Below are 24,754 nucleotides of genomic sequence, written 5' to 3' on the forward strand. Positions count from 1 at the left end.
TATTTTCCAGTCTAAAGTAACGGGCAACAATTCCACTTGCTCTGTATCGTCTGCTTGCTGGCCTTAATGACTATATAAGGCAGTGCTGCCCAAATTAATAGTTCTGAACATAGTTGTTTAATGAGTTTGCCAGTCTCATATTTCTGAGTAATGCATGGAGTATAAAATGCTCCACGAGTTGCTACTTTGCACAGAGTATTCAAAATACTGCATTTTCCTAGTGCGAAGAAGTAGAAGTTTCAACAGCTTATAAAGTATGTCAGAATTTTAAGAAATCTCAAGAGAGAGAAATGCATGCATTCTAATGTTTTGAAGTTGTCTTTTAAGTCAGAGCTTCAGTGCTGGATGGGTCAGCACTGCACAGGAAATGGCCAAGAGTTTAAGGTCTTTTACACAGCTTTTCATTATGTTAACACAGCATACACTGACCATTCATTCTGCTTCTCAAATGTAGTTATCTTCCAGTTTCATAACAAAATATATCACATAGTTAATGATTTTGGTTTTTGGCTCATTTGCAGAAATGGCTTACAGTGTTTTACTGTGATTGGTAATATTCAAAAGCTTATTTAGTGGCATGTTTATTATTGAAAACCTGTTCTAAGCCAGCCTCCTTCACTTAAAAAAAGGTAAACCAAAACCTGCCCACCTTCAAAAAGCAAAACTGACAACATTATTGTTCTGAATAAACAAGGGCTGGAATGTAGAATGGAATTCCTCTATAGCTCTTACTTCTGTATTCTCTCTGTGCTTGCCACTTGCTGTCTTAGGCTCTGCTCACTGAGTCGGTGTGTCAGGACTAGTGTGAGAGCATGAAACAGAGAGCTGATAGAAGGATGGAAAAAAATAGAAATCAGGGGGAATTGGCTTGAATTTTAACTTTGAGTAGTTGACTCTGAGAAGATTTTTACAGGATCAGTCATGAAACTTCTTTTGGTCACTTTCACTCAAATTTGCCTGCTCTCCTCCCTGCTGAACTACACCTCTTATTCGTGTAATTATTGTCTTGCTTTAATCTTTAGACAGATAAAACTGAAAAACCTACTACTGACAAACAGATCCTGTGCAAAGAAACCCTTCTGTTTCCTGTAACAATGATGAAAAATGACATTATTTCCACTTTCTATGACACTGTATGGTCTAGCCTTGCTCGAGATTTATTATGCCTAAGTAAGTTTGCTGCGGAAACGCTCTGGAGAATGTTATTTATGAAATTATTAAAACAAACTTATTCCTGGACGACCATTCATAAATAACAGAAGAGGGCACATTAGTCCCCATCTCATAGTAGATTTCTTAGAAGCAGCACAGCTTACCACTGGAGTTGCAGTCTTAGGCTCAACAGTGGAGCTCAAATTTGTCCTGCGGAAATCTTACACTTCTTAACTTGATTAGCAGGAAGTTGTTCATCAGCATTTGGAAACTTACTTTGTGGTTTTTCTTCCGAGCTTACTTACAGCCAAATAAAGCCCCAGCATTGGCAATGTTTAGAGGTTGCCTTTTGTGCAGCTATGGACTTCTGTAATGGCACTGTATATTCTGCAATACCAGTACATTTGTTTCACTTTATAAAGCATCTACAGTTTTGAAAACACTGAATACACATAAGTACACTCAGCAGTTTTTGGCCTGTATTTTCTTATGGGCTGCAGGTGTGTGTATTGATTCTTTTAACTCTTCAACTGTAACACAAAGGAAATGAAGGAATGGATTAAGAATATCACAAAGGAAATGGATTTTGGAGCAGAATTCAAAGCAACAGTCAGTCTCTCTTGCATGTCATGCAGTCGCTATAAGTCCATGGTTGAACCAAACAGAAAAAATAAACTAAGCTGTGCTTATCTGTGTACAGAAGAAAAAAGCTAAGTTAAAATTAAAAAGTTAACTTGTTAAAATGTTTTATATTTCTGTTTTTTCAGTGGTGTGTTCTAAAGGATCTCTACTTTACAGATGTAGGGTTTTTTTCCTATTGCACATAATAATTCGAAGTATAAGTCACATATTTACAACACTGTTTCTTGCATTTTAACAAAAGCTGCATAAATCAGTCATGTCATATCTGCCTGGTTCACACGTATGCCTCAATTTTTTATCTTTGTTAAAATCTAATCTTACCAGACTATTGATCTTCACTTGATTTTAGGGAGTGTTCTATTATGGTTTTAAAAACCTATGAACCTCAGAACTGTTCTTCTGTACTATTTAACCATCCTGGGATTTGTCCTGTGTTGCATGTAACTAATATAGGGATTTATGGAACTTGTTAGTGCAGTTGCAGGTTGATGTCGAGCTTTATGTGATTGCTGTAACATCTGCATGGCTATTTTTGTGCCTGTGAGTTTCAATAATACCTGTTTATTTATTTGCATTGTTTTGCTTTGTCAGCACTAAGAATTGCACCTTGCACATCAGGCACTCTTGAACTCCTTCACTGTCCATTGAAATAGGAAAGGTAGCTTTTTTTTTCCCCCCGGTTCCTTTTACTGTTGCTTTTCCAGATGATCAATAAGCATTACATGTAACCACTCCTTCTCTTAAATGTAGAAAATATCTGAAAGCTCTTCATTTTTGTTCTGAAAGCTTGCTGAAATGGGTTTTGGAAGCTTTCCACTTCTCACGGTGCTTCTGCTACTGTGCTAGTAGATGAATTCCAAAGCTTGTGGTTCTGAGGAGTTCCCTGCCTTGCCTCAAGTCTCAAATACTGTAAATAGAGGATGTAGGGAAGGAGAATAAAGGAAATTACAATTGATATTTGGAAGTTGGAGCTTACGATAGGGTTTCTCCCGGATAACATGATTATTTGTGATGTCTAATCTCGGTTGAATGTTTGATTAATAAATTCCAAAATTATATGATCCTTTGAAGTCAGCCAGGGTTAACCCAAAAACACTTCTGATCACTGGGGCTTCTTAAAACACAAAATATGCAGGGTACTTTTAAAACAGCTCCCAGCTCTGAAGCAGAGTTGATTGAGTAGTGAAGTGTTTGGGGTCCATGCTCCCTTGCAGGTAGGGAGAGGAGAAGCTGTGAGATCACTGCCCTGGCTGTGCAGCTGCTGGCTCTTTCCCTCTTGGTGCTGCCCCAATGAGCAGATTCAGCTGCCCCTGGGAGAGGTAGCTTTGGAGTGGATGGTGCCCTGGGGCCCAGCATGGAGAACCTGGCTGCCTTCGTTTCCTTCATTTTCCCTGCCTGCTGTGGGCAGCTGCACTGCGAGCTCATCGCATAAGAAGTCCTTGGTGTGTGTTAGTAGTTGCAAGCTTTTAACTGCAAGTTCAACCTCCTATATGTGCCTCCTTGGAGCACATCTCCCTGTCTGCTGTTACTGCTGGCTCAGGGTGTGACCCAGTAGGCCTGGAAAAGCAGCCCACTAGCACAAGCCTTGAGCCAAGTCAGTATTTAAATGTAGACATGTTCTGTTATTGGAATACGAGTTGCAATAACAGAGTCATTGAACACTGTGAGCACATGTACACCAAATCAATTGGACAGATTTTGGACAGTCACTGGTTCTCACATAAAGATTTTATATTCCTTTACCTTTCCTTTAATTAGTATAATAAAACATGTACAGGAATAAGGATTTGTGTGTGGGTATGAGCGCCTTTCAGTACAGAGTGTAGATAAGACAAATTTCTTTGCTCTTCAGGAAGAAACAAATTTTTTTCCCACTGCTGTCAGCTGAGAAGGAATTGAAAGAACTTTGAGTATATGGCACTTTCTCATTAACTGGAAACTATAAATGAGTGTGTGAAGTCCTGCCCTGGGGCGGTTTGCTGGCTGCTAACAGCCTCTGTTCGCAAGGCATCTCACCTGGAGGCTACCATGAGCTATGGAAGGACTGCGCTGTTTCTGGCCACAGGCAGAGTTTCACTGGATGACAAACTGAACACAGCCTTCACAGTGCTGCTGCCTTCATGGTTCTGCTGCAAGGAACCAGCTGGCACTCCTTGAAGTTAGCTAAACCAAGATAATTATGCATTGCTTGAGGTGGTGGCAGAGAAGGCAATGGTATTGCTCAGCTATTTTGGACACTCAACAGGCTGAAAGTTTTTTTGTTCAGTATTCTGTTTTTGTTTTAGCGTGGTGTTTTCTGTATTCAGAATTTCAAAAAGTGATTTGTTAAGTGGCAGTCATTTTCTTGCTCCCTTTTCTCCATAGGGTATTTTAGGCTGGTGACGATGCTTTAGGTTACTATCAGAGCCATAAGTTTTAAGAATTATTTTTCTTCCCCTGCAAGTTATGGTATTCAAATGCAGTTGCAGTGCATTTTACTGCAGTAAGCTTGATGGCTTTCTTCTCTCTCTGATGAATGTTTTTGTTGTCAGTGCTGATTTCTGTAGTACTGCAGATATTGCCTGAATTTGGTGTTACCTTTTGGAAAACTCATCTTTTCCTACATGAGTGAATTTGTGTATTATGTTGGAGTGTGATTTTGTATGGAAGCCAGAAGTTCAACTTAAAACAACCATTTTGAGAGGAAATAATATGAAGGGGAAAAAAAACCCAAAAAAGCATCTGTACCTAATAGCTGCAGATTACGATCAGAAAGTTTTTCTTTCTATAGTGATGTTAGGTATGTTTCCAATTAGTGCTGGTCTCTTCAGGTAGAATTGGAAGGAAGGCACAGCATTGGGCAAATTTAGCAAGCCTTGTCCACAAAGGCCATTTATCTTCAAAGCTCAAACAGTTGAAGCTTGATTTCTGCCAGGAGTTTGAAAGCTTATATCCCTTCCAAAACATTTCATGGCTTAAGATTTATTTGCAAAGCTCTTCTAGTAATCCTGTAAAGTGCTTAACCTCAGTAATGTTTTTGACTTTCTTAGTTCCAACTTTGAATGGAAAAGGATTTATCTTTAACATTTTGAAAGTTAACCTTTTTCATACTTATTCCTGTACAGTAAGAGGATGAATAGGTATTTCTTATTGACACTAACTGCATTTCTTCTCTGAATGACCACCATTATTAGCAATATATTTGTTAAGTTTCTTTCCATGCTTAGTTTTTACATGCTTTATGGTTTGATGGGGTTTTCAGACTAATGACAATTAATTGGTAGCATTGTTTTTGAGAACTGTGTAAAAATCAACATATTGATAGTGAGATTGTTCCACAGGACAATATGTGTTTCGTATATTGCATTTAGTTATATTAAATGAAGGTCATTCCACTCTCAGTCTCTCTCCTGAATACACAGAGATGCAGGAGTGTAGTAAGTGTAAAAGGAAGCAAGGAAGCTAAGATGATCTTGCAGCAGTTTTCTAAAGGGCTACCAATAGGCAGGTACTAAACATTAAGCATCTGTTGAAGTCTGTTTATTGATCCTGCTCATTAACATTGCCTGGACGCTAATATTATTGCCTGCATGGTACCCAGTTTATTTTCTCTCATAGTAGGTTTACAGAATAGTTGCAGCTGGCAGGCACATTTTCTTCCTAATTATCGGTTGCAGATAGTGGTTCATAGCTAAGTGGTTTGTAGGTAACATTGTTGACATAGTTGGCCACCATTAAAAAACTACATTAAGTAACTACTTAAGTATTGCTACTTATGTATGTAAATTTATTATATGTTATCTTTAGTCTAAGTATTCACAAAGGAAATTACTAATTAAACTATAAACAGACCCTTTATAGAGAACAGTATGTACTAGTTCTTGAATAGAAAATAAGTGTAGGTGATTCTTTTTGTTGGTTTGTGGAAAGATGCAGCACAGTTCTTGAAGAAGTTCTGTCTTCTTCCACACTCACCGTTATTAGTTTCTTAACTGAGGAATCTCTGAATCCTTCTAACATTTTTTCATGCAATCACAGAACAATTTGGGTTGGAAGGGACATCTCCCACTAGATCCAACTGTCTAGGGCCTCATCCAGTCTGATCACGAACACCTCCAGGGATGGGGCATCCACAGTTTCTCTGGGCAGCCTGTTCCAGTGCCTCACCACCGTCATAGCAAATAATTTTTTCTTTATATCTAATCTAAATCTACAGTTTTTTAGTTTAAAACCATTGCCCCCTGTCCAGTCATGATACTCCCTGGTGAAGAGTCCTTCCCCATTGTTTGTGGAGGCCTTGTTTTGGTACTGGAGGGCCACTATAATTTGGTCTCTCTGGAGCCTTCTCTTCTCCAGGCAGTATTGAGCTTATGTGGCAAATAAGCTTTTTTGGTAGTTTTGGTAATTTTTGGTAGCAGGAGGCCTATGTGAGCAGAGCCCAGCACAGCTCCATGTCATATCAGAGCCAGCTCCAGCTCCCTTAAAGGGACCCACTGCTGGCAGAGCTGAGCCATGAGCAACGTGTGCATTGTGTATTTGTGCGTGGGGAAGGATGGATTATAGGATGATGCGTTGTTTTGCTCATACTGTTTTAAAAGCCATCGCTAAAATTATTTTGAATGGAATAGATTTTGGTTTTGTGTTTAAAAAAAAGCACCTCCTGGAATGTTATGATTAATACTAAACTTCTCAGAAGTTGTTACCATCACATTAATTTCCTCAGTACTATTAATTCTAAGTTGCTTTTCTTGTTTCTCTTTTTTTGTTTGTTTTCTCTTTCTCTGTAATTCACAGCTTTTAGAAATAAACTGGACTGGACTGACCAATCTTCTCGATGTTCCAGGGCTGAAGTGAGTATATGTAAAGCAGTATTTGATAGTCAATCTCTTCCCCAACAACAGCCCCCATAAAACCCAGAATAAGACCCACCTAATCACTTGAGGTTAAATGACTCTGAGCATTTGTCTCTTTATTTTGAATTAAGTGAAATTGCTCAACATGGAGAAGGTAGTGATTATATGTGTACATCAAAAGTGTAACTAATTACATCTTGCTAAAATAATATTTAGAAAATACAATTTGTAATCTACTTTTTTTTGGTGTTCTCAGCCTTTCCAGATTTTCAAAATCTCTTGAATTTCCTATCTGCCATCTCCTATGACAGCAAAAAGAGCCTTATTTTATTTTTCAGGCCAGAGTGTTCACAGCATCTTAGCTTTTGGCTATGTATGCTGATAAACCTGTAGTAGCTTGTGTAAAGATATTAAGAAACACCTTTAAGACTGTAATCAAGTTAAATAAACTTTCTAATCTTTTTGAGTGCTTCCTTTTAGAGCTTTCAGTTTATAATGTGAAGATTGGATGGAGTAGCAAAAACATTAACCATGTGTTGGAGAAAACACGTGGCTTATTTAGAGCTCTTAGGAATAGTAAATGATAAAAACACAAAGGAAAAAGCAGAAGTATGGAAGGAAAATAAATTGTTTTGTATCACTGCTGTTCTGAAAAGATTAAATCCATGAAGACATTAGTACTTATCAAAATTATAATAGTTACCCAGGGGCTTTTTAGTATTGAGACAGTGGCTAAGAGGATAATAAGTGGATCTGATACACAGGTTTTGTGACTAGCTCTTTTATTTGAACCCCCACACTCAAGGCTGAGCTGATTCCAGATTTATTTTTCTTATCTAAAACCAAGAGTTTAAATTTAGATATTAAATTAATCCCTCAGTGCTCAGTTGCACGCCTGAAACGATTTCTGCTTTGCTTAGACATGAAGCCATTGCATGGAATCCCAGTTAAACATCTTGAAATTAGAAGTTGCATTAATTAGGCTAATGGTTGTAGGAATTGCTCATGTTTTAAGCCTGTTTAAGACAGCCTCCAAGGAAAAAGGTTCTCTTGATGAGTGAGAAAATATCTTCCAAAATACAGGTCCTGAGTAATGATTTGCTCTTCTGAGATAAGACTAATCTACATTTAGTACTTCAACTTATGAGTCTCCTGAGGTACATATCATGCTACTTATTTGCCTGACAGGAAATGTGAAAACCTGAAATGTAAATGAAGTCTCATTAACTATCTCAAGTTTATGGTCTCCAGAGCAACGAGGCTTGGTGTATAATGGTGCTGGCTAGATGTGGTATGGTTTCTATAGTAACTGTATCTGAGATGACTCATGCTCTGCCTCTCCTGTAGATTTCTTCAGTGCTGTATTTGCTTTTCTTATCTGTATAGATGGATTGTATATTTTGGTTTGACAGCCTGGCATATTGCTATTGTTACAAACAGCAATGAACAAGAGATTGCTGCTGCCACAGGTACATTTTTCATCCCATGGCTGTTGGGTGCACGTTACTTATTTGTATTCTGCAGATGTCTTAGTACTACTGAGTGAATTTCTGCATTTGCTACTGGAAGTTGGTGTCAGCTGTTAACAACTTCCATTATTCTTTCTATGTGACTCCACAAGGGAAAGGACACACAAGTAATTCATATTCTATCATTTAATATTGCTCACAGAAGAGTGGAATTAAAATCTCAGTATGAGGGAGGTAGCGTGACTGCTCAAGTGCTGTCAGAAGGGGATGTGGGTCACAGGAAAATGAAGTCTGTTGTGGTTGGTTGAGATGCAGTAAAAATACTTAGTGCAATCAGAGAGGTGTTATATCTACAGTATGATAGAAGATGATTGAGGAAAAAAATTCACAGCTGCTTGTTAATAAAAATTAGGGAAAGCTAAATAGAGTGCAGTTATGTTTTGTTAACTGCTAGTTATTTTTCTGCAATGAAACTGAGCTTTTGAAGACATTTTTTGTAATAAACTGTGCAAAGCACTTCCCATTTCTCTCATTTTCATGAGCTAAAAAAATAATTGTACCAAGGGTCAGTGACCAAAACACTTTAAGACTGCATTATCAACAGTTTTCTCATTGCTGTAAGGATTTAAATGTGTACTATTGTGGCTATAGCTTGATCAATGATTTGCCTCTGTTCTCCATAGGTTAAACTTTCAAGTAATGAAATTTTTTAAATAAGAAAAAAGAAGTTATATTTACTTTGTATTCATATCGAATAGTTTTCATCTGGGAGCATCCATGCTGGAAGGTGCCACATTGTTTAAGCTTACGGGATCTCCATGCTTTTAAAGACTGAGTATCTACTACCTGATATGAATCCAGTTTCTCTTTCTAAAATTCAATGAAATTCCATGAATGCCAGTTCATTTTTCACGTTCATTTCTGTGATATTTTAGCAAAATGCAAGTGGTGGCATTCGTAAGTTGAAAACTTGATATTTAGCAAAACAGAGCTGAGAAAGTTTGAAAAGCACCCATGTGTTACTGTGATAACTGAAGAGAGCTACCTAATTGAAAAATGTGATTATCTTGTGGTAGTGGTTATTTTAAGAATTACTGAAACTATAAATATGTATGGTTTAACATTCCTGTAGATGGAAGATCTTCATAAATGTGACTGTTTTCCCTCATTAAAAGGTTAGCCAAACGAGATAATACCTCTTCCAAAAGACCTTGGTACTGGCAGTTGTATCAGTAGCATAGGTTTGCTGTATTTTTTTTTTGTCCAAAGTCAGCAGTAATATCACATTTAGAGGGCAGTAGCATGCTTTCTTCCAGACTGGAAGTAATAAACATAGCAAATGTACTACAGTTTAGCACATAGAGCTCAGCTGGTAAGTATTTGAGGTTAACTGGTAATACTCCACCCATTACAGTTCAGTTTGTAATCACAGGTTCCTCTTGTTGTCTCACCATTTTACATTTATTTTATTGGAACCTAGGAACCTCTCCTTACTGGTTAAAATTAGGATGTTGGGGGAAGTGCTTTACAGAGAGTGGTGAGGTGCTGGCACAGCTGCCCAGAGAGGTTGTGGATGCTCCATCCCTGGAATGAGCAAGACCAGGTTGGATGGGGCCCTGGGCAGCCTGGTCTAGTGCCAGGTCTGGAGGTTGGTGGCCCTGCCTGTGGCAGAGGATTGGGACTTGATCATCCTTGGGGTCCCTTCCATGCAGCTCCATGATTCCATGAAAATTGCTCCAAATGTACATTTCATCTTTACATAGAAATTTCACCTAGCACATCTCAACTCCTTTTTTTAGCTGGCAGCCGATCACTGGCTGAGATAAATTCTCACTTAGGAGTTTGAAGAGTTGCATTCATATCTAAGTCTCTGTAAAGTATTTCAGTGAAAGAGATTCATGCAGGTGGGTCCTTTGCTTGTTCACCCTTCTGAACTAGAGACCAGGTTGCTGTGTACAAGTGCAACTTGGCAGGTTTATAATCCTTACTTGTCCCAACACCTCCTAGTGGGTGCATTTGTGGTGAAAGAGGGCAGCCAAAGGATGCAAGCTGTTCAGGTTGTTAATCTCTATCATGGAAGATCACTATGGATTTGAAATGGGCAGACTGTATTTAATGTGTTAATTCTGTTACATATCTCTACCATAATATGTTTATTGCTCATGAGTAAATTTTCTTCCCAAATGGAAAATGTAATATATATTACATTTATAACATTAATTTATAATACATGTTGTATAAATATGCTAGCTGCTGAGTCAGCACCACTCCCAACTGCAGATTCAGCATTAGAAAAAAAAGATTACATGTAAGTATTTAATGTGAAGAATGCATGTGATAATCAAACACATTAACTGCATCATAATTTCATTAAGATTGTAAAAGGAGAATCTTACAGATTAAGTGTGTGTAGCTGCAGAAATCATTCGTCCCCAGATCAGCTCTCCCAGCTTCAGTGTGTCTGCAGATCACAATACCTCCTCAATACCTTTTTTTATTGTTTTGTCTGGGCATCCCTCTAAAGCTGCTGGCCCTCCCCAAGTTCCTGGTATGCAGTGCCGATCCCATTCTGCCTCCTGCAGTTTTGGCAGTACAGTGAGCCACTGGTGTTTGCTGTGTAGTTCAGTTTGTGTAGTTCAGACCCAAACTGGGTGAACTCTTAGCTTAGGAAGCCTTTTCTAACTGGGGATCTGAGTTTTTAAATGATTCATTACCGCTGTGTTTGTGCTGCCACTCCCTTTTTTACCAGCACAAAACCTGTTCTGCCTCCCTAGGCTATGTTTTATTTGTCCACAAAGCATGCTTTCTTTGTGTTGCTGTTCAAATGACAGCCCTAGCTCCAGAGGACAACTTGTTTTGTAACAATACAACAGCGGGTAGCCAAACTTTCAGGAACAGTTATTACCAAAATGTGAAAGTAGATTAACAGTTAACATCTGCTTGGTTCTGTGCAACCCTGACAAGAAGACTTATGCAATAGCCTCATTCACTCTGGGTTCTTTGGAAGGTCTGGGTTCTTTGGAATTCACTCTGGGTGCTTTGGAAGGGGGATGGGAACTTCGGAGAACTGTATGTTCGTGTCTTCGGTTTCTGCTATTCCGTATCGGCTGCCTCCACCTGGTGGCTGTTTTGGGAGGAATCCTTCAGTTAAAAAAATAAAAATGTTTAAAGGTCAGATTTGACTTCTACCCCCCAAAAGGACAAATATTTGTCCATGTAGGTAATTGCTAATCAGCAAAAGAGATAAAAGGTAGCTGATAAAAGTTGCTGTACTATGAGGACATAGGAATTTGTTTTCTATTCTGCCCTGATTTCCTTCAAGTGCTGGTTATCTGTTCTAAAAGTGACAAAACCCACTCTTAGCTTCTAGATGTGACTGAAAAAAAATACATTAGTACTTAGGCTTTTTTCAGTATGTTTTTGAAGTTTATAAAAAAAGAAAAGGGTTTTGGATGTTGATGTGATTGTCTGCTAAGTTTCATGCTTGAGCTGCATTAGTGTGACATGTTTAATTCTCATGAAGTAACTGAGGATTATTTTCTCTAACAGTGGCTTATCAGACACGATAATATTGGATATAATATCCAACTACCTGGTCCTTCCAAACAGAATTACAGTCCCCCTTGTCAGCGAAGTGCAGATTGCTCAGCTGCGGTTTCCTATACCAAAGGTAAACATGTTTCTGTTAGTAGTAATAATTAAGCATTTATTTTCTTCTGCAGTAGTAATTGCTGAGCTATTTGCATCTGTAGGAATTTCAAAATATAGCTATTGTGATTATACAAGTTACCTCAACTCTCATTATTTAAATGACACCATTTATGAACTTTTTAGGGAGTTTGATAATAAAAACCAGAAAGGATTTTTTTGTTTTGCTCTATCTTTTACATATTACCTGCAAAGCATAGTTCTAGTTCAACTGTATAGACTAAAAATGAAGTAGTGTATGTTTTTTATTATCACTGCATAGCGAAGTGCTTTTAACTTGGAAGCTTTTCCTACTTATTGCACTGCTACCCAATGGCAGTTTTTGATACAGCAGACACATTTCTGATTGATAATGACAGTTTTTCTTTTCAGGAATTTGCATCCTAGGTCTGCTGTGGTATTTCCCTGTCCACAAAATGTCTGAACTATGTTTTATTTTAAGGAAACTGCTATGGAAATTATAAAAATTTACACTGCTTAAATTGTAATCGTACAGAGTTTCTGATTATCATGTAAACTGAGCTTTTCGTTTTTTCAGGGTGTTGTAAGGATACATTTTATTGAAGCTCAGGACTTGGAGGGTAAAGATACCTACCTAAAAGGGATTGTCAAAGGCAAGTCAGATCCTTATGGAATAATTCGTGTGGGCAACCAGATTTTCCAAAGCAAGGTCATCAAAGAAAATCTCAATCCAAAATGGAATGAAGTTTATGAGGTATAACAATAAAAATGTCTTGTTGTGCATTCTGTAAAGTTGTCTTCTGTAATTTCTAAAGAAAATACTTTGTATATTTCCTTGAGGAACTTCTAAAAGCCCATTTTACAACAAAACAGAAATTCTCAACTGTTATATATACTTTTTATCCAGACTTAACATCCGTAACTTTGAAAAAGCATTTTGTCTTTTAATGCCATCATTAACAGATTACTTCTGAAAAGCCCTTATGCTTGCTCACCTCATAGAATTGTGTTTTAAAGCATACTACATCAGAGGTTTTATTGTTGATGTGCTATTTGAAAAAAACAGTCAGTTTTGCCATTAACAGTGCTGTCTTAATGTACTTCCAGGCCTTAGTATATGAACATCCAGGACAGGAGCTAGAGATTGAGCTCTTTGATGAAGATCCAGACAAAGATGACTTCCTTGGAAGGTAAATGCTGTGGAGAATACGTATGTAGGTGTTGGAGAAAAATTAAATGTTTTGATGTAACTTTAGTTTTCCTCTTTTTGTGTTTTATTGCACTTGAATTTCTGTTACATTATTGCATTTATAAATTACTTACCTTTTTCAAATTTTGGTATTAAGTAGTTTGCTAATTATTTGGACTCTCCGTATATATTAAAACCGGAATATTTTGAGACATGCATATTAAAATACTGTGCTTGTGTGTACAGATACACAGATGTGTGTTTATATATTTATTGAAAAAAAAAATAAGGTAAGTTTATCAATACTAAAAAAAAAAAAAGTGTGTTTTTTTTTTTTTTTTTTTTTTTTTGAGGAGTTGTACCCTACCTGTTTTAATGTTCTTAAGCTAGCATTAAGTACTAATTATTTCTTCAGGAAAAGTTAGAGTATCTTTATGCATCTTTCTCATCTGCATGGTTTTTAAATGGCTAGCTCAGAGTTTATTTTCCCTCTAAGAACTGATTTTAGCAGGTTGGATAAAGAAAAAATATTGCTCTGGTGCTTTTGCAAACATTACGCACTCTTAGATTCCATAGGCGTACCTTTAGTGTTTACCCATAAACATTTCAGGGTTTTAGTCTGCTTCTTTCTCCAGTAATTTGTCACCTTTATTTCTTACAGAGTTTTGGAGCTTCCAATTGTTGCTTTCCATACAGAGTAGAACTCCCTTATCTTTCCAGCTCCTTCTCTCTTAACAGGAGCAACAGTACCTACTTCTCTTCTCATTTAAATAAAGAAGTAGGTAGTACAAAGGCTTCTTTTCTTTGCACTTCCCTAATCTTACACTGAAGTGGTGGGGGGTTGAAAGTGGCAACTCGGTCATGATGTCTGTATCGGTATGAGTAAAATAAATGGCAGATTCCCTGGTACACTCTCAGCTTGTGCAAACTAGTATTCTTCCAAACAGTACTAAAGCATGAATTTGGTCATGTGTCCAGGGGGTATTTCCAGTTGGTAGGTTGGTTGTGGTCACTGTTTGGAGAGTTTTGTCATATGTATGTGAGCCATACTTTGCTAGTTTCTCCCTTAGCTACAGAATGGGCTCTAGTATAGACATATTTTCTATCATTCTGCATTCCTTCTGGCTCAGCCATTTTATTCCCTACTTCTTTTTCTTTCTTTCTTTCTTAGGGGCTAAAAGAATAATATTGTTCTGCTCTCTTGCTCTCTCTGGAAGCCTGGATTTCCAACAAGAACAGGGTGGGGTTTGAGCTCTGTATTTTCTTGGTGCTTGTCTAATACACCATATTTGTGTTTTTTTTTTTTTCCTAGTTTGATGATAGATTTAATTGAGGTTGAAAAGGAGCGACTTTTAGATGAGGTAAGTGTTGGTTAAGTTCTTTTTTTTTTAAACAATAGAAAAAAAGGAAAAACAAAAAACCAAAGCCAAAACAGAACATATGTTGTATATTTAGTTCTTGTATTTTTTTTTTTCTGTAGTTGTGTGCTTGAATAACCTTAATGCTAGAGAAATGGATTCCATGACAAGCAGTGCAGTAGTTTAAAGATAGCTGATAGCTGAGAATGATGGCATTCTTCTTACTATTCTTCTGTCTTTGGAGTTTAAGATTACCAATATATGAATGCAGGAAACAGTGACGTAAGTGTTTAGTGAGGACACTTTCTTGGAATAACCACTGGATTAACTACTTTTAGACTTAAACTAATTAAACTAATTTAGAAGAAGATGGAATTTTTATCCTACATGCAAGAGCAGTTTTACAGTAATGTTACTCAGGGTTTGTGTTTGCAGACCAGATTTAAGGAAGAATTCTTTTGATATTTTAATAAATGGTTTAACAAATTAGGTCTTTTGAGGTATTTTTGGGTTTTGCAGATTTCAGCTCTAGTGATTTTTCCAGTGTGCCTTAGCATTTCCTAAATTTCCTGCAGAGCCAGCTACAGTTATGTATTTGTTTGTCTGGTTATTTCATGTTACTTTGCTTAACTTTTAGTGGTTTACTTTGGATGAGGTGTCCAAAGGAAAACTGCATTTAAAACTGGAATGGCTCACATTGATGCCAACAGCAGAAAACCTAGACAAGGTATTTAAGGAACACATTACTTTTCTTCTAGATTTTTTTCCTTTTCTTTTTTTTTTTTGGTTTGTGTTTGTTTTAAATATGTAAGTAATTTATTCTCTAGTTGTAGTAAATGTGGATAAATCTCTAACTTTATTTCAAGCTGTCTTTCTTTAGAAATCTCAAATGAGTCCTACCTGTCTGTACTTTTGTGGCATGGGATTTTAAAATGCATTTTCACTTTTTTTTCTTTTTTCTTAATCTTATGATTTCAAAAAACCATCAGCTAACATTTCATTGAGATAACATTTCATTGGAGATAAAGCTGACAATGACATATAATTTTTCCAATGTGAAAAAAGATACTTAAGAAGTGAGGTGGAGTTGATGGAAATACCTGTATCTGTATGAAGTCTTAAAAAGGTGTTGTGTATTTTATAGAGTGCATTTGTGAATGTTTGGGTTTGGGGAGTTGTTTTTTGGGGAGTTGGACAGAAATAATATTGTTATTATTTGATTTACAGGAAAGCTCACAGTATGTTTTTGATTTAGGTCTTAACAAGCATTAGAGCTGATAAAGACCAAGCCAATGATGGGCTGTCTTCTGCATTGCTTATTCTCTACCTGGACTCAGCAAGAAACCTGCCCGTAAGTTCTGTTCTTGTGGATACCTTCCATCATAGGTATCTCTTGCTTATTTTCCAGCATGTCTTGCTTGGTAGTATGGCACACTGCTTCACTAACACACATTAAGCCATGTGTTCTACACTTCCTCTCTTCTCAAAACGTGTAATGTAAGGTCCATATTTCTAGTCGTATGGTCATGTATACGTGTATTTAAAAGACATGACTCTTCAATAGGCGTGATTTTTTCTTTTAAGAATGCTCCTTTCCTGGACTTGAAAGGCTGCATGTTTTTATTATGCAGTGTTGTCCATAAATAGTATGGGATCAGCATGGGGAATTTTAAGAACTAACTGGGAAAAGGCCTACTCCCTTGAATTCAGGTAAACTTGCTTCCTTTGGTTTAGGCAATTTGTGGTAGATTTGAAGGAAATAAAGTCCTTCAGCATAAAATATCAGCTGTGTTGTTGATATTGCAGTGGCAGGATGTTTGTATGAGATGTCTGTCAGGTTGCCATTTGAAATGATGTCTGTTTGCTTCTGTTAATAGCTTTTCCAGCAAATACTTACAAGTTTTGTCATAAATTTTAGGTTTTTTTCCTTCTTATTTTAAATATTCTGCAACATTGTCTCCCTTCATCAGAATGGTTTGATTGCAAGCCTTAAGTTAGCCTACTGTGTGAGACAGTATTTTCATGTCAGTGTCTTAATCAGTACTTTTGATTAGTAGATCTCTGAGCTGTAGAGCACAGAAAGAGGAAGTTCCTCACACACAGCTGACTAGTGAGGTAATTTGGGAACACGATCTCAAATTTCTTACTGCTGTCTGATGTTCTGCTTATAGTATAGGACTGCCTGGGTGGGGCTGGGAACAAGGATGGTCATAATGTGAGGCCTTTTTATCCCTTTCATTTTCTTGCTCTGCCAGGCCATAGAAGTAGTTGTTATGGAAAACTCAGTATTTAATTGCAAGTTATTCTCTGTCCAGTTATGTGTTATGAAGAATACAAAGGAAAGTAGCAACAAAAGTTAAAAATTACATTTACAGCAGTAATAAATACAACATTGTGTTAAATTCACATTGTACAAGAAACAGATACAAAGGCTTTTTGATTAAGGAGTTGGGGATAAAAATACCATGGGATGACTTCATCATGTGACAGAACTGGAATGTTTTCCATAGATTCTTTAACAGCAATAATACTGCCAGAGAGTTCCATAATAAAATGCAGCAAATAGTAGTGAAGACAGCCTTCTAATGTCCATTAGTTTGTGATATGGAGCAACAGTTATGAGACTAAACATGGAAGTCTGCTAGTTTCTCATGTTGTATTTGTTGATTGAGTTAATGTAGTAAATTTTTAATATATACTTTTATATATTTATGTACTATTATATAATATATATACTATATAATAGTAAAACTAATTGCTCGTCAGTATTGCGTATATTTATGAGGAACAAAAGTTAAAAGACAGTGAGTTCTCGCTTAAAATTATGCTCTTTATTAATAGCTTTGAGGACTTTTGTCCATGAGTTCTTTGCTAAAATTGAAATATTTTTTGAATGAATAAGAACTTTTTATTATCTTCAATATTGTTAAGTTATTGCTGATCACAGGTACATTTTAGATTTGGCATTGGCCTTATTTTCTTTGACTTACAGTGGATCATTATTGTAAGTTTCTCTTTTGCATCTTCATTTTCATCATCACAAGTTGTGAACTTGTGAGCTCTAGGATGATTTATCAGAAATATGTTTTATGTGAAAGAGAAATGCCTTAGAAGTGTGGTTTCTAAATTGTCTTAGTTGGGTCTGCCACGTAAATCTGAGCTACCAAGAGTAAATCAATAAAGTGCTATTAAGTAATAAAAACTTTTCACCTTAGTGTGCTTCAGAAAGTTGTTTAACAGATGAGACTATTTGTAATGACAAATATTTTTGTATCTGCTGTTTTCTCTGGAATCCTTTGACTGTTTTCTTTAACTTTCTTGTGTAGTAAAGCTGCTTAAGCATTCATTCTGCCACAATCCCATCACTCTGCTTTCTCCTTCCATTTCCATCTTCCTAAGAGTATCTACGAGGGAAACTTTGGGTGTGGATACTTAAAAGAGAGGAGAGCATCGGGACTAGTCTTTTGTGAAAACACTACCTCACTCTATAGAGCACTATTTGTGAGTTCTCTGGTATTATTTGTATTGTACCTTTTATCTGCCAGAGTGTGGATTAGTGCTACTAAAGCCACTCACTCTAGTGGAATGAGAGCATGCAATTTGTTTTGCTGCATGGTTTCAACAAGTGTGCATTGTTTTTTGTGCTATTTTTCTTGCATTTTAAAGGCTATTTAAATTTCATTGGTCAGCATACCATTGGGTAAGTAACTAACTTTTTTTCTGATAAAAACCCAATATAAGTTTTGCTACAAAAGCTCTTCCATTTAACTGAAATCTGTGATTCAATTTGAGAAATAAAATGCATACTATCCTAGCACACTGGGTGCTGGTCACATGTTGGTTTTTACTGCAGAAAAACAAAACAGTACTAAATACTACAACCAACATCCCTACCATTTTTTTAAATTGTGATGCACTCAATGTTTGCAAGAACTTGTAACCTCTCCACACAGGTTCGACTGTTCCTTAAAAACTTTAAAATGGCTGTGACTCTTTGTGCATCACCAGACTCTGAAATTCCCTTGTAAATTCTGTTTCACTCCATATTGCTCCTTGTTTTGCAAATTCCCAAGCTCCTTTTTATTTCATTTTTTTCCCCCCCAAGTTAGTCTGTAGTTGGTTAAATCCAAGCTAAGGAGAACAAGTTAGTATTTTTTCCTTGAATTCAGCATTAAAAGATGATTGCAAATCAATGAGCCTGTGAACGCTTAGATCTGTAAACACAACCATTGCGTCCCCTGGAGGAATGAGTGTTTGTTGAGAATAAGAACTCTTTTGCCAGAAAGTTGTAGGTAGTGCAGATTTACTTTGTAGCCTGCTACTTTTGTTTCATATCAGTGATTTAAATGCACTCTTCTTTCTTCAAAAAAACCAACAAAACAAAATCCTTTTTTCGGTCCTTTCAATTAGTTTCTTTATAGAAGTCCATCTGAAAGTATCAAAACCTTTGCATCCATTACCAAAGTGTGTTAAAATTTAACATATAAGATTTATTTATTACCAATTTATTACCATATATGTTTATATTTGTGGGGAAATACACATCGCATATAGGTGTTGTAAGGCTTCAAACAATGTACTGCATGCTTCAGTTGACAGCCGATAAGTGGTTGCTGCTGTAATTATAGAAAGTACAGATAGATCATAAGAAAATAATGATCAAAATTTCTGATAAAAGCGAAGTCCTGGTGTTTGTGTCAATCCGAGGGTCACTGTATTACAGCCTGTCAGGTGGACAGAATGGCACCTGTTCACATGCAAGACAAAGCTTTCCAAATCCCCGAAGCTCTCTTGGAGTCAGCATAGAAGTGTTTTAAGATAGCCAGGTCTGTTTCCCCCAGCAGCGCTGTTACGGTGCTTCTTCTGCAGTGCATGGCTGCCAGATTGGCAGCAAGCAGGGGACTGGATTATTGACTGCAGGGCAGGAGGGAGGAGAGGACAGTCTAGGCTGGAGATAACAGCTTCAGCACAGTCTTAGAACCACACCTTGTTTTCAAGGGCTTCTTCAAGTGTGAGGTCTTACACAAACATTCGCACCTCTAAGTCCAGGTATAAAATTGACATGTCTGAGTTATTTTTTGTGGGTGTGTATGTTCTTAGTGGCCACTAAAAAGGTTTGCTTTATATGGAGGAGAGGAAAATCCAAAGTCCTGAGTGCTCTAATTCTTTCTAGATGCTTTTATTGATTGCTGGGAGCCTAGATTGAAAACTCCTAATTCAGATATTTACACATCTAAACCTGAGTTATCTGAAGATAAGGAATTTGAGTAATGTTCTTACTATAATTTCTGAAAATGCATAATGCTATTGTTATGATATCATTAGTTCATGATTACATTTGTTGTATGTGTAACATAAATTATCCATATTTTAAATCAGCTCTTACAGATCAGTGATTGTCTTCTGGTCATCAGCTGAGATTTAGAAACTTCTAAAACACCATTTGAACCCCAGGCGAGAATTAGTGAGTTAACAGAAGTAAGAAGTTGTACTCCAAAGCATATCAAATTAGCATCTGGCTTAGTAATAAAACAGCTTGTTAGTTGCCGCGTAGTGTGTGGGTTTGTTAGGATCTACTGCAAATGTCATTGGCCATTACAGAATGCCAGCCTAATGATTTATTCCATCGTTGCAGTTATTGGTGTAGTTTTTGGATTACCATCCCCTTTCCATGTAATTGTAGAGACAGAACCACAGCAAAACAATTTTGTCACCCAAGACAAGTCCTTTATTGGCTTTCTTTACTGAATGCTCCCATTTCTTCTCATAGTCTCCTCCCTCCAAGCCTTTCAGCCCTCTTCCTCGTGGACCTGTAGCTTGTTCCCTTTTCAGCTGAAGTCTGGCTTAAACATATTTGCCCCAGCTAATATCCCTCTTGGCCTGTCCTTGCTGTGATTCCAGAGGAACTGAGACATGCTCAACAGCCACAAATCATTGGCTGCCTACCTTTATAATTGTTCGGGGCTTTTAAACTCCTTTGAAACAATAATATAATATATACTAAAAAAAAAAAAAAAAAAAAAAAAAACCACCAAACCACTATTTCATGAACTTTCTTTATTATTTTTAGAAGACTTGGTAAGGGAAATAGAAGTGGAAAGTGTCTATCTTAGTTTTAAAGCACAGTGCAAACATCCAGAGAGGACAGAAAGCAAAAGTTTTGCCAGATTTTATTTATTTATTTACTTGGGTGATTCCTTCAGTGTTTTATTAGAAATATTGTTGTGGTCTTTTTTTGGAGTTTTTTTTCTTTTCTTTTCTTTTCTTTTTTTTTAATTTTTTTTTTTTTTTTTTTGCTTTGTCCTGTGTTGTCATGTAATAATTAACCTAATGAAATTGCTTCTTTGCATGACTTTATTAACCCTTCCTGTGTTCATTCTCTCTTGACTTAAAAGCATAATCCATTAGAATTTAATCCTGATGGCTTGAAGAAGTCTGCTGTTCAGAAAGCCCTAAAGGTAAAATTAACATAGTTGTCCATTTAAGGTCGCAGTAGTAATTGGAAATGCACAAACACTGCAACGTTTCTCTTCCAAGGGTGGATGGAATTTCTTTAGAACAATTCAGTTTTATTTTCAGTTTCAAGAAGTGGCTAAGAGTCTGGTGAAGTGGTCTGGGGGAATTTGAATTTTGCATCAGTGAGTATAGGCTGCTTTTGGAGATCGATATAAAGTATTCCTGAGAACTGGTATGAATTAATATTTAAAGATCCAAGCTGACATGAAAGCTAAGACATCTTTTATATACTGAACAGTGCTTCACTGATCAATTTTGAGTGACTAACCAGTATCTTAATGTGGTTTTGAAATTCTTCTGTTAGATGTTTTCAGAAGGTTTTACATCATTTATATGAATGCTGAATATATTCAACCCAGCCATGTGATATGGAAGACATGGTGTTGAGAAGCAGAGTTGGAAGGCGTAAGCCAAGTTCTTAGCTGAAGAACTTGGACAATAGGCAAGCTCAGATAGTCTGAATACCCTGTCAACAGCAAATCTGTCAGTGGCAGATGTTAGTGGTACATCGTGTGTGTGTGTATGTATATATTACTACCTATTTAGCATGAATTTAAAATGTTGCTTATTCTGATGCATAAATAGAAATGGTCTTTTTGCAAACTTGGGTAGTTTCTTGATTTTATGAAGAAAGGAAACTTTAGGCACCTTTTTATGGAACAAATTTCGCTTACTATTTTTAACAGCACCAGTGAGAGTGTAATCCAGCTTTCTCTGTATTCTATAAACCTTTGTGTTCCATTGCCTCTGCTTAGAGCCACACTGTTTTGATTAGAAATCACAAAAAGAGATGCAGCATTCATCCAAGAAAGGAGTAATTTCCTACCAGCTTTTTTTTCTAAAGGGAAGTATTGTTATAACCAGTGTGTAACGTTAAAATCAAGTAGTACTAGTGAAAGTATGATGATGTCAAAGATGTAAATTCAGATCCAAAAATATCTCAAATACTCTCATTCTTAAATTTTAAATTATTTGAATTGGTTGTGACCTTACATGCATTAAGCAGATCTTAACTAACTTGCTGTTTACAGTGCCTATGAACAATTTCCTACAGAGTAGAGCTCAAAGTATATCATTAACCATGCATACTATATTTTCTAGGCTTTTAAAACTTCATTAACACCTATTTGAGATGGTTAACTTTCATGTCTAACTTTCTTTGTCATGTAAATTGTTGTTTTTTTTTTTAATAAATATGTAGTTCAGAATGTATCTTTGTGTATATGATCTGATTCTAAACCCGTGTTTATTTTCACAGTTTGATGTAATGCTATACAGCTGGTGAGCAAGGCTCAGATATGGCAGATGATTGATTCTCTGATAAAGAGAATTGGGTAAACTGTAGAAATATACATTAGGTACATTATAGTGCATCTTCTTTCCCCCCAAACTGAAAAGGGGAGAAAATCAATGTTCTGATATTACATCCATTTTAATTATTCTACTGCAGTATAACATAAAGTGATTTCCCAAGTTTATGTTTTCTCCATATCTCCCATCTGCATGAAATTCTCATTTTGCAATGTTAACTATGCTCCATGGATTCTGGGAGTTGTTTTAATGCTCATTAAAAGATAGCAGTTTGCATTTTATCAGTTTCATCCAAAGAAAACAGAAAGGAGTTTAAAACTCCTGTTTAATTCTAGTGGTATATTTTAGCTTACTTGGAATAGTTTGACACCTTTGTGTTAATGTGTTTTCAACTTACTAACAAGACTGCTATTCCAGCCTGTTGAATAAAATTGTGCAATGTTGAGAATAGTAGATACACATACAATAGAATGCAAATGATTTGTACTTCTGAGATGAAAACATGTAAGTTTCAGAGGAGGCAATTAGGAGGGGAGTTCATTCTGAGGACAAAGTTTTTGCTTTTTCTTTACCAGTCAGGAAAGAAACTAAACAGCAATCCCAACCCGCTTGTTTTGCTGTCAGTTGGACATAAGGCACAGGAAAGTAAGGTAAGTTGTTGCTCTCAATGTCTGGTTCTGTCTGTAGGCATTTGGTGGCTGTGTTCACTTGGTGTTGGCTGTGAAGTGGATGAGTGCATTCACTGCATTAAAATGTGTCATCAGAACTGAAACTGCCACCAGGAAGCCAAGAATTGGATAGGTACTTAATTCAAGCTGTCCTTGAGGAGAGACCAGATTTGTAACTATTTTAGTAGTATTAATTACTGTTTAGTAGTAGTAACTACTGTCCATTTGCAGTAGGTTGTGATCTGCAACTGGGATTTCTACCATAGTGGTTGTGTAAGTAACACTGTACACAAAGAGCAGGCTTCAAAAACACTGATCAAGATAAAATGTGTAGAATCACAGTTACAGAAATATCCAGTTTGGAAGGAATTTCTGAAGATCATCTGGTTCAATTTTATGAAATCGGTGGTTCTGTGTGGATGAGAAGCCAGCAATGAGCACTTACAGCCTGGAAGGCCAACTGTATCTGGGGCTGCATCAAAAGAGGGGTGGCCAGCAGGGAAATGGAGGGAATTGTTCCTCTTTGCTGTGCCCTCATGAAGCCCCATCAGGAGTACTGTGTCTACTGTGTCCAGCCTGGGGACCCCAGCACACAAAAGATGTTGGAGCAGGTCCAGAGGAGGGCCACAAAGATGATCAGAGGGCTGGAGCACCTCTCCTAGGAGGAAAGATTGAGGGAGTTGCACTTGTTCTGTTTGGCGAAGACAATGGAGGCCTCATTGCAGCTTTCCAGTACTGGAGGGAAGCTTATAATCAGGAGGAAGACTGACTTTTTACACAGTCTTGACAATGATAAGACAAGGGGAATGGCTTTAAAGGAGGGGAGATTAAGATAAGATATTAGGAGGAAAAATTTGTACTCAGATCCAGTGGTAAGGCACTGGAACAGACATCCAAGAAATGCTGTGGTTGCCCAGTCGCTGGAGTTGGACCAGGTTGGATGGGGCCCTGGACAGCCTGGTCTGGTGGCTGGCAACTCTGTGCAAGAGAGTTGAAATTGAACTGGCTTTAAGGTACTTTCCAACACAAGGCATTCTGTGATACAACTTAAGAAGGACCTTAGATGAGCCTAAGTATTATGTAGCTGTCTTGAATATTTCCAGAAAATGACGTTCCACTTCTATGAGCAGCCTATTCCAGTGTTTAGTTGTTCTCATGGTAAATAATTTTTTAATATATGTAGACAAAAATTCACCTTAAGAACTTGGTGGTTGTTGTCTCCTCTGCTGTCACTTTGTACCCTTGTGAAAGAGTATCCCCAACTGGTCAATAGCTGTCTTTCACATAATGGAATATTGCGATCCCATCGCCCTTGCACATCTTTGTCTCTAAAAGAAACCCAATTCCTTCAAACCTCTTTCATGTTTCAAGCTCTCCAACTCACTGATCATCTTCATGGTCTTCCAGTAGACCCTCAACAGCTGCTTTAATGGCTCTTAAATGGAGAATGGGACCAAAACTGGTCACAGATTTAGACTGGATATAAGAAAAAAGTTATTCACAATAAGGGTGGTGAAGCACTGGTACAGATTGCCCAGAGGGGTGGTGGATGACCCATCCCTGGAGACACTCAAGGTCAGGCTGGGCAGGACTCCTGATGGAGCTGTAGGTGTCCCTGTTCCTTGGAGGGAAGTTGGACAGGATGACCTTTGAAGGTCCCTTTGTGTATTTTGCAAAGATAAATTAAAAAAAAAGGTACTCTTGACACTAGCTTAATTAGACTTTTTTTTTAATAATTTGTCTGCTTCCTATTATTTTTTTCTCTAATTTTAGATTCGATACAAGACCAATGAACCAGTATGGGAGGAAAACTTCACTTTCTTTGTACACAATCCCAAAAGACAGGATCTTGAAGTTGAGGTACGCTTTAGATATCTTTCTTTTCTAAGGCATTTCAGTAGCAATATTCAGGTGTTACAACTGTTATGACATGAATGTCATATTGTGA

At 37.0% G+C, this 24,754-nt stretch overlaps 1 protein-coding gene across 1 annotated transcript in view; it reads left to right on the forward strand.

Annotated features, from left to right (window-relative positions):
• ESYT2 (extended synaptotagmin 2) overlaps positions 1-24,754 on the forward strand; it is a gene marked incomplete at both ends in the record, with an annotated part of 67,726 nt that overhangs the window by 34,696 nt on the left and 8,276 nt on the right. The window contains 10 exons of the mRNA XM_079538324.1: positions 6,568-6,623; positions 11,645-11,765; positions 12,342-12,518; positions 12,872-12,954; positions 14,266-14,314; positions 14,949-15,038; positions 15,567-15,662; positions 20,707-20,769; positions 22,714-22,788; positions 24,580-24,666. Coding sequence (XP_079394450.1) covers positions 6,568-6,623; positions 11,645-11,765; positions 12,342-12,518; positions 12,872-12,954; positions 14,266-14,314; positions 14,949-15,038; positions 15,567-15,662; positions 20,707-20,769; positions 22,714-22,788; positions 24,580-24,666 — 897 coding nt within the window. The remainder of the gene's footprint in view (positions 1-6,567; positions 6,624-11,644; positions 11,766-12,341; positions 12,519-12,871; positions 12,955-14,265; positions 14,315-14,948; positions 15,039-15,566; positions 15,663-20,706; positions 20,770-22,713; positions 22,789-24,579; positions 24,667-24,754) is intronic.

This window comes from Tetrao urogallus (genome assembly GCF_951394365.1).
Source record: "Tetrao urogallus genome assembly, chromosome: 7".
Taxonomy (NCBI): Eukaryota; Metazoa; Chordata; class Aves; order Galliformes; family Phasianidae; genus Tetrao; species Tetrao urogallus.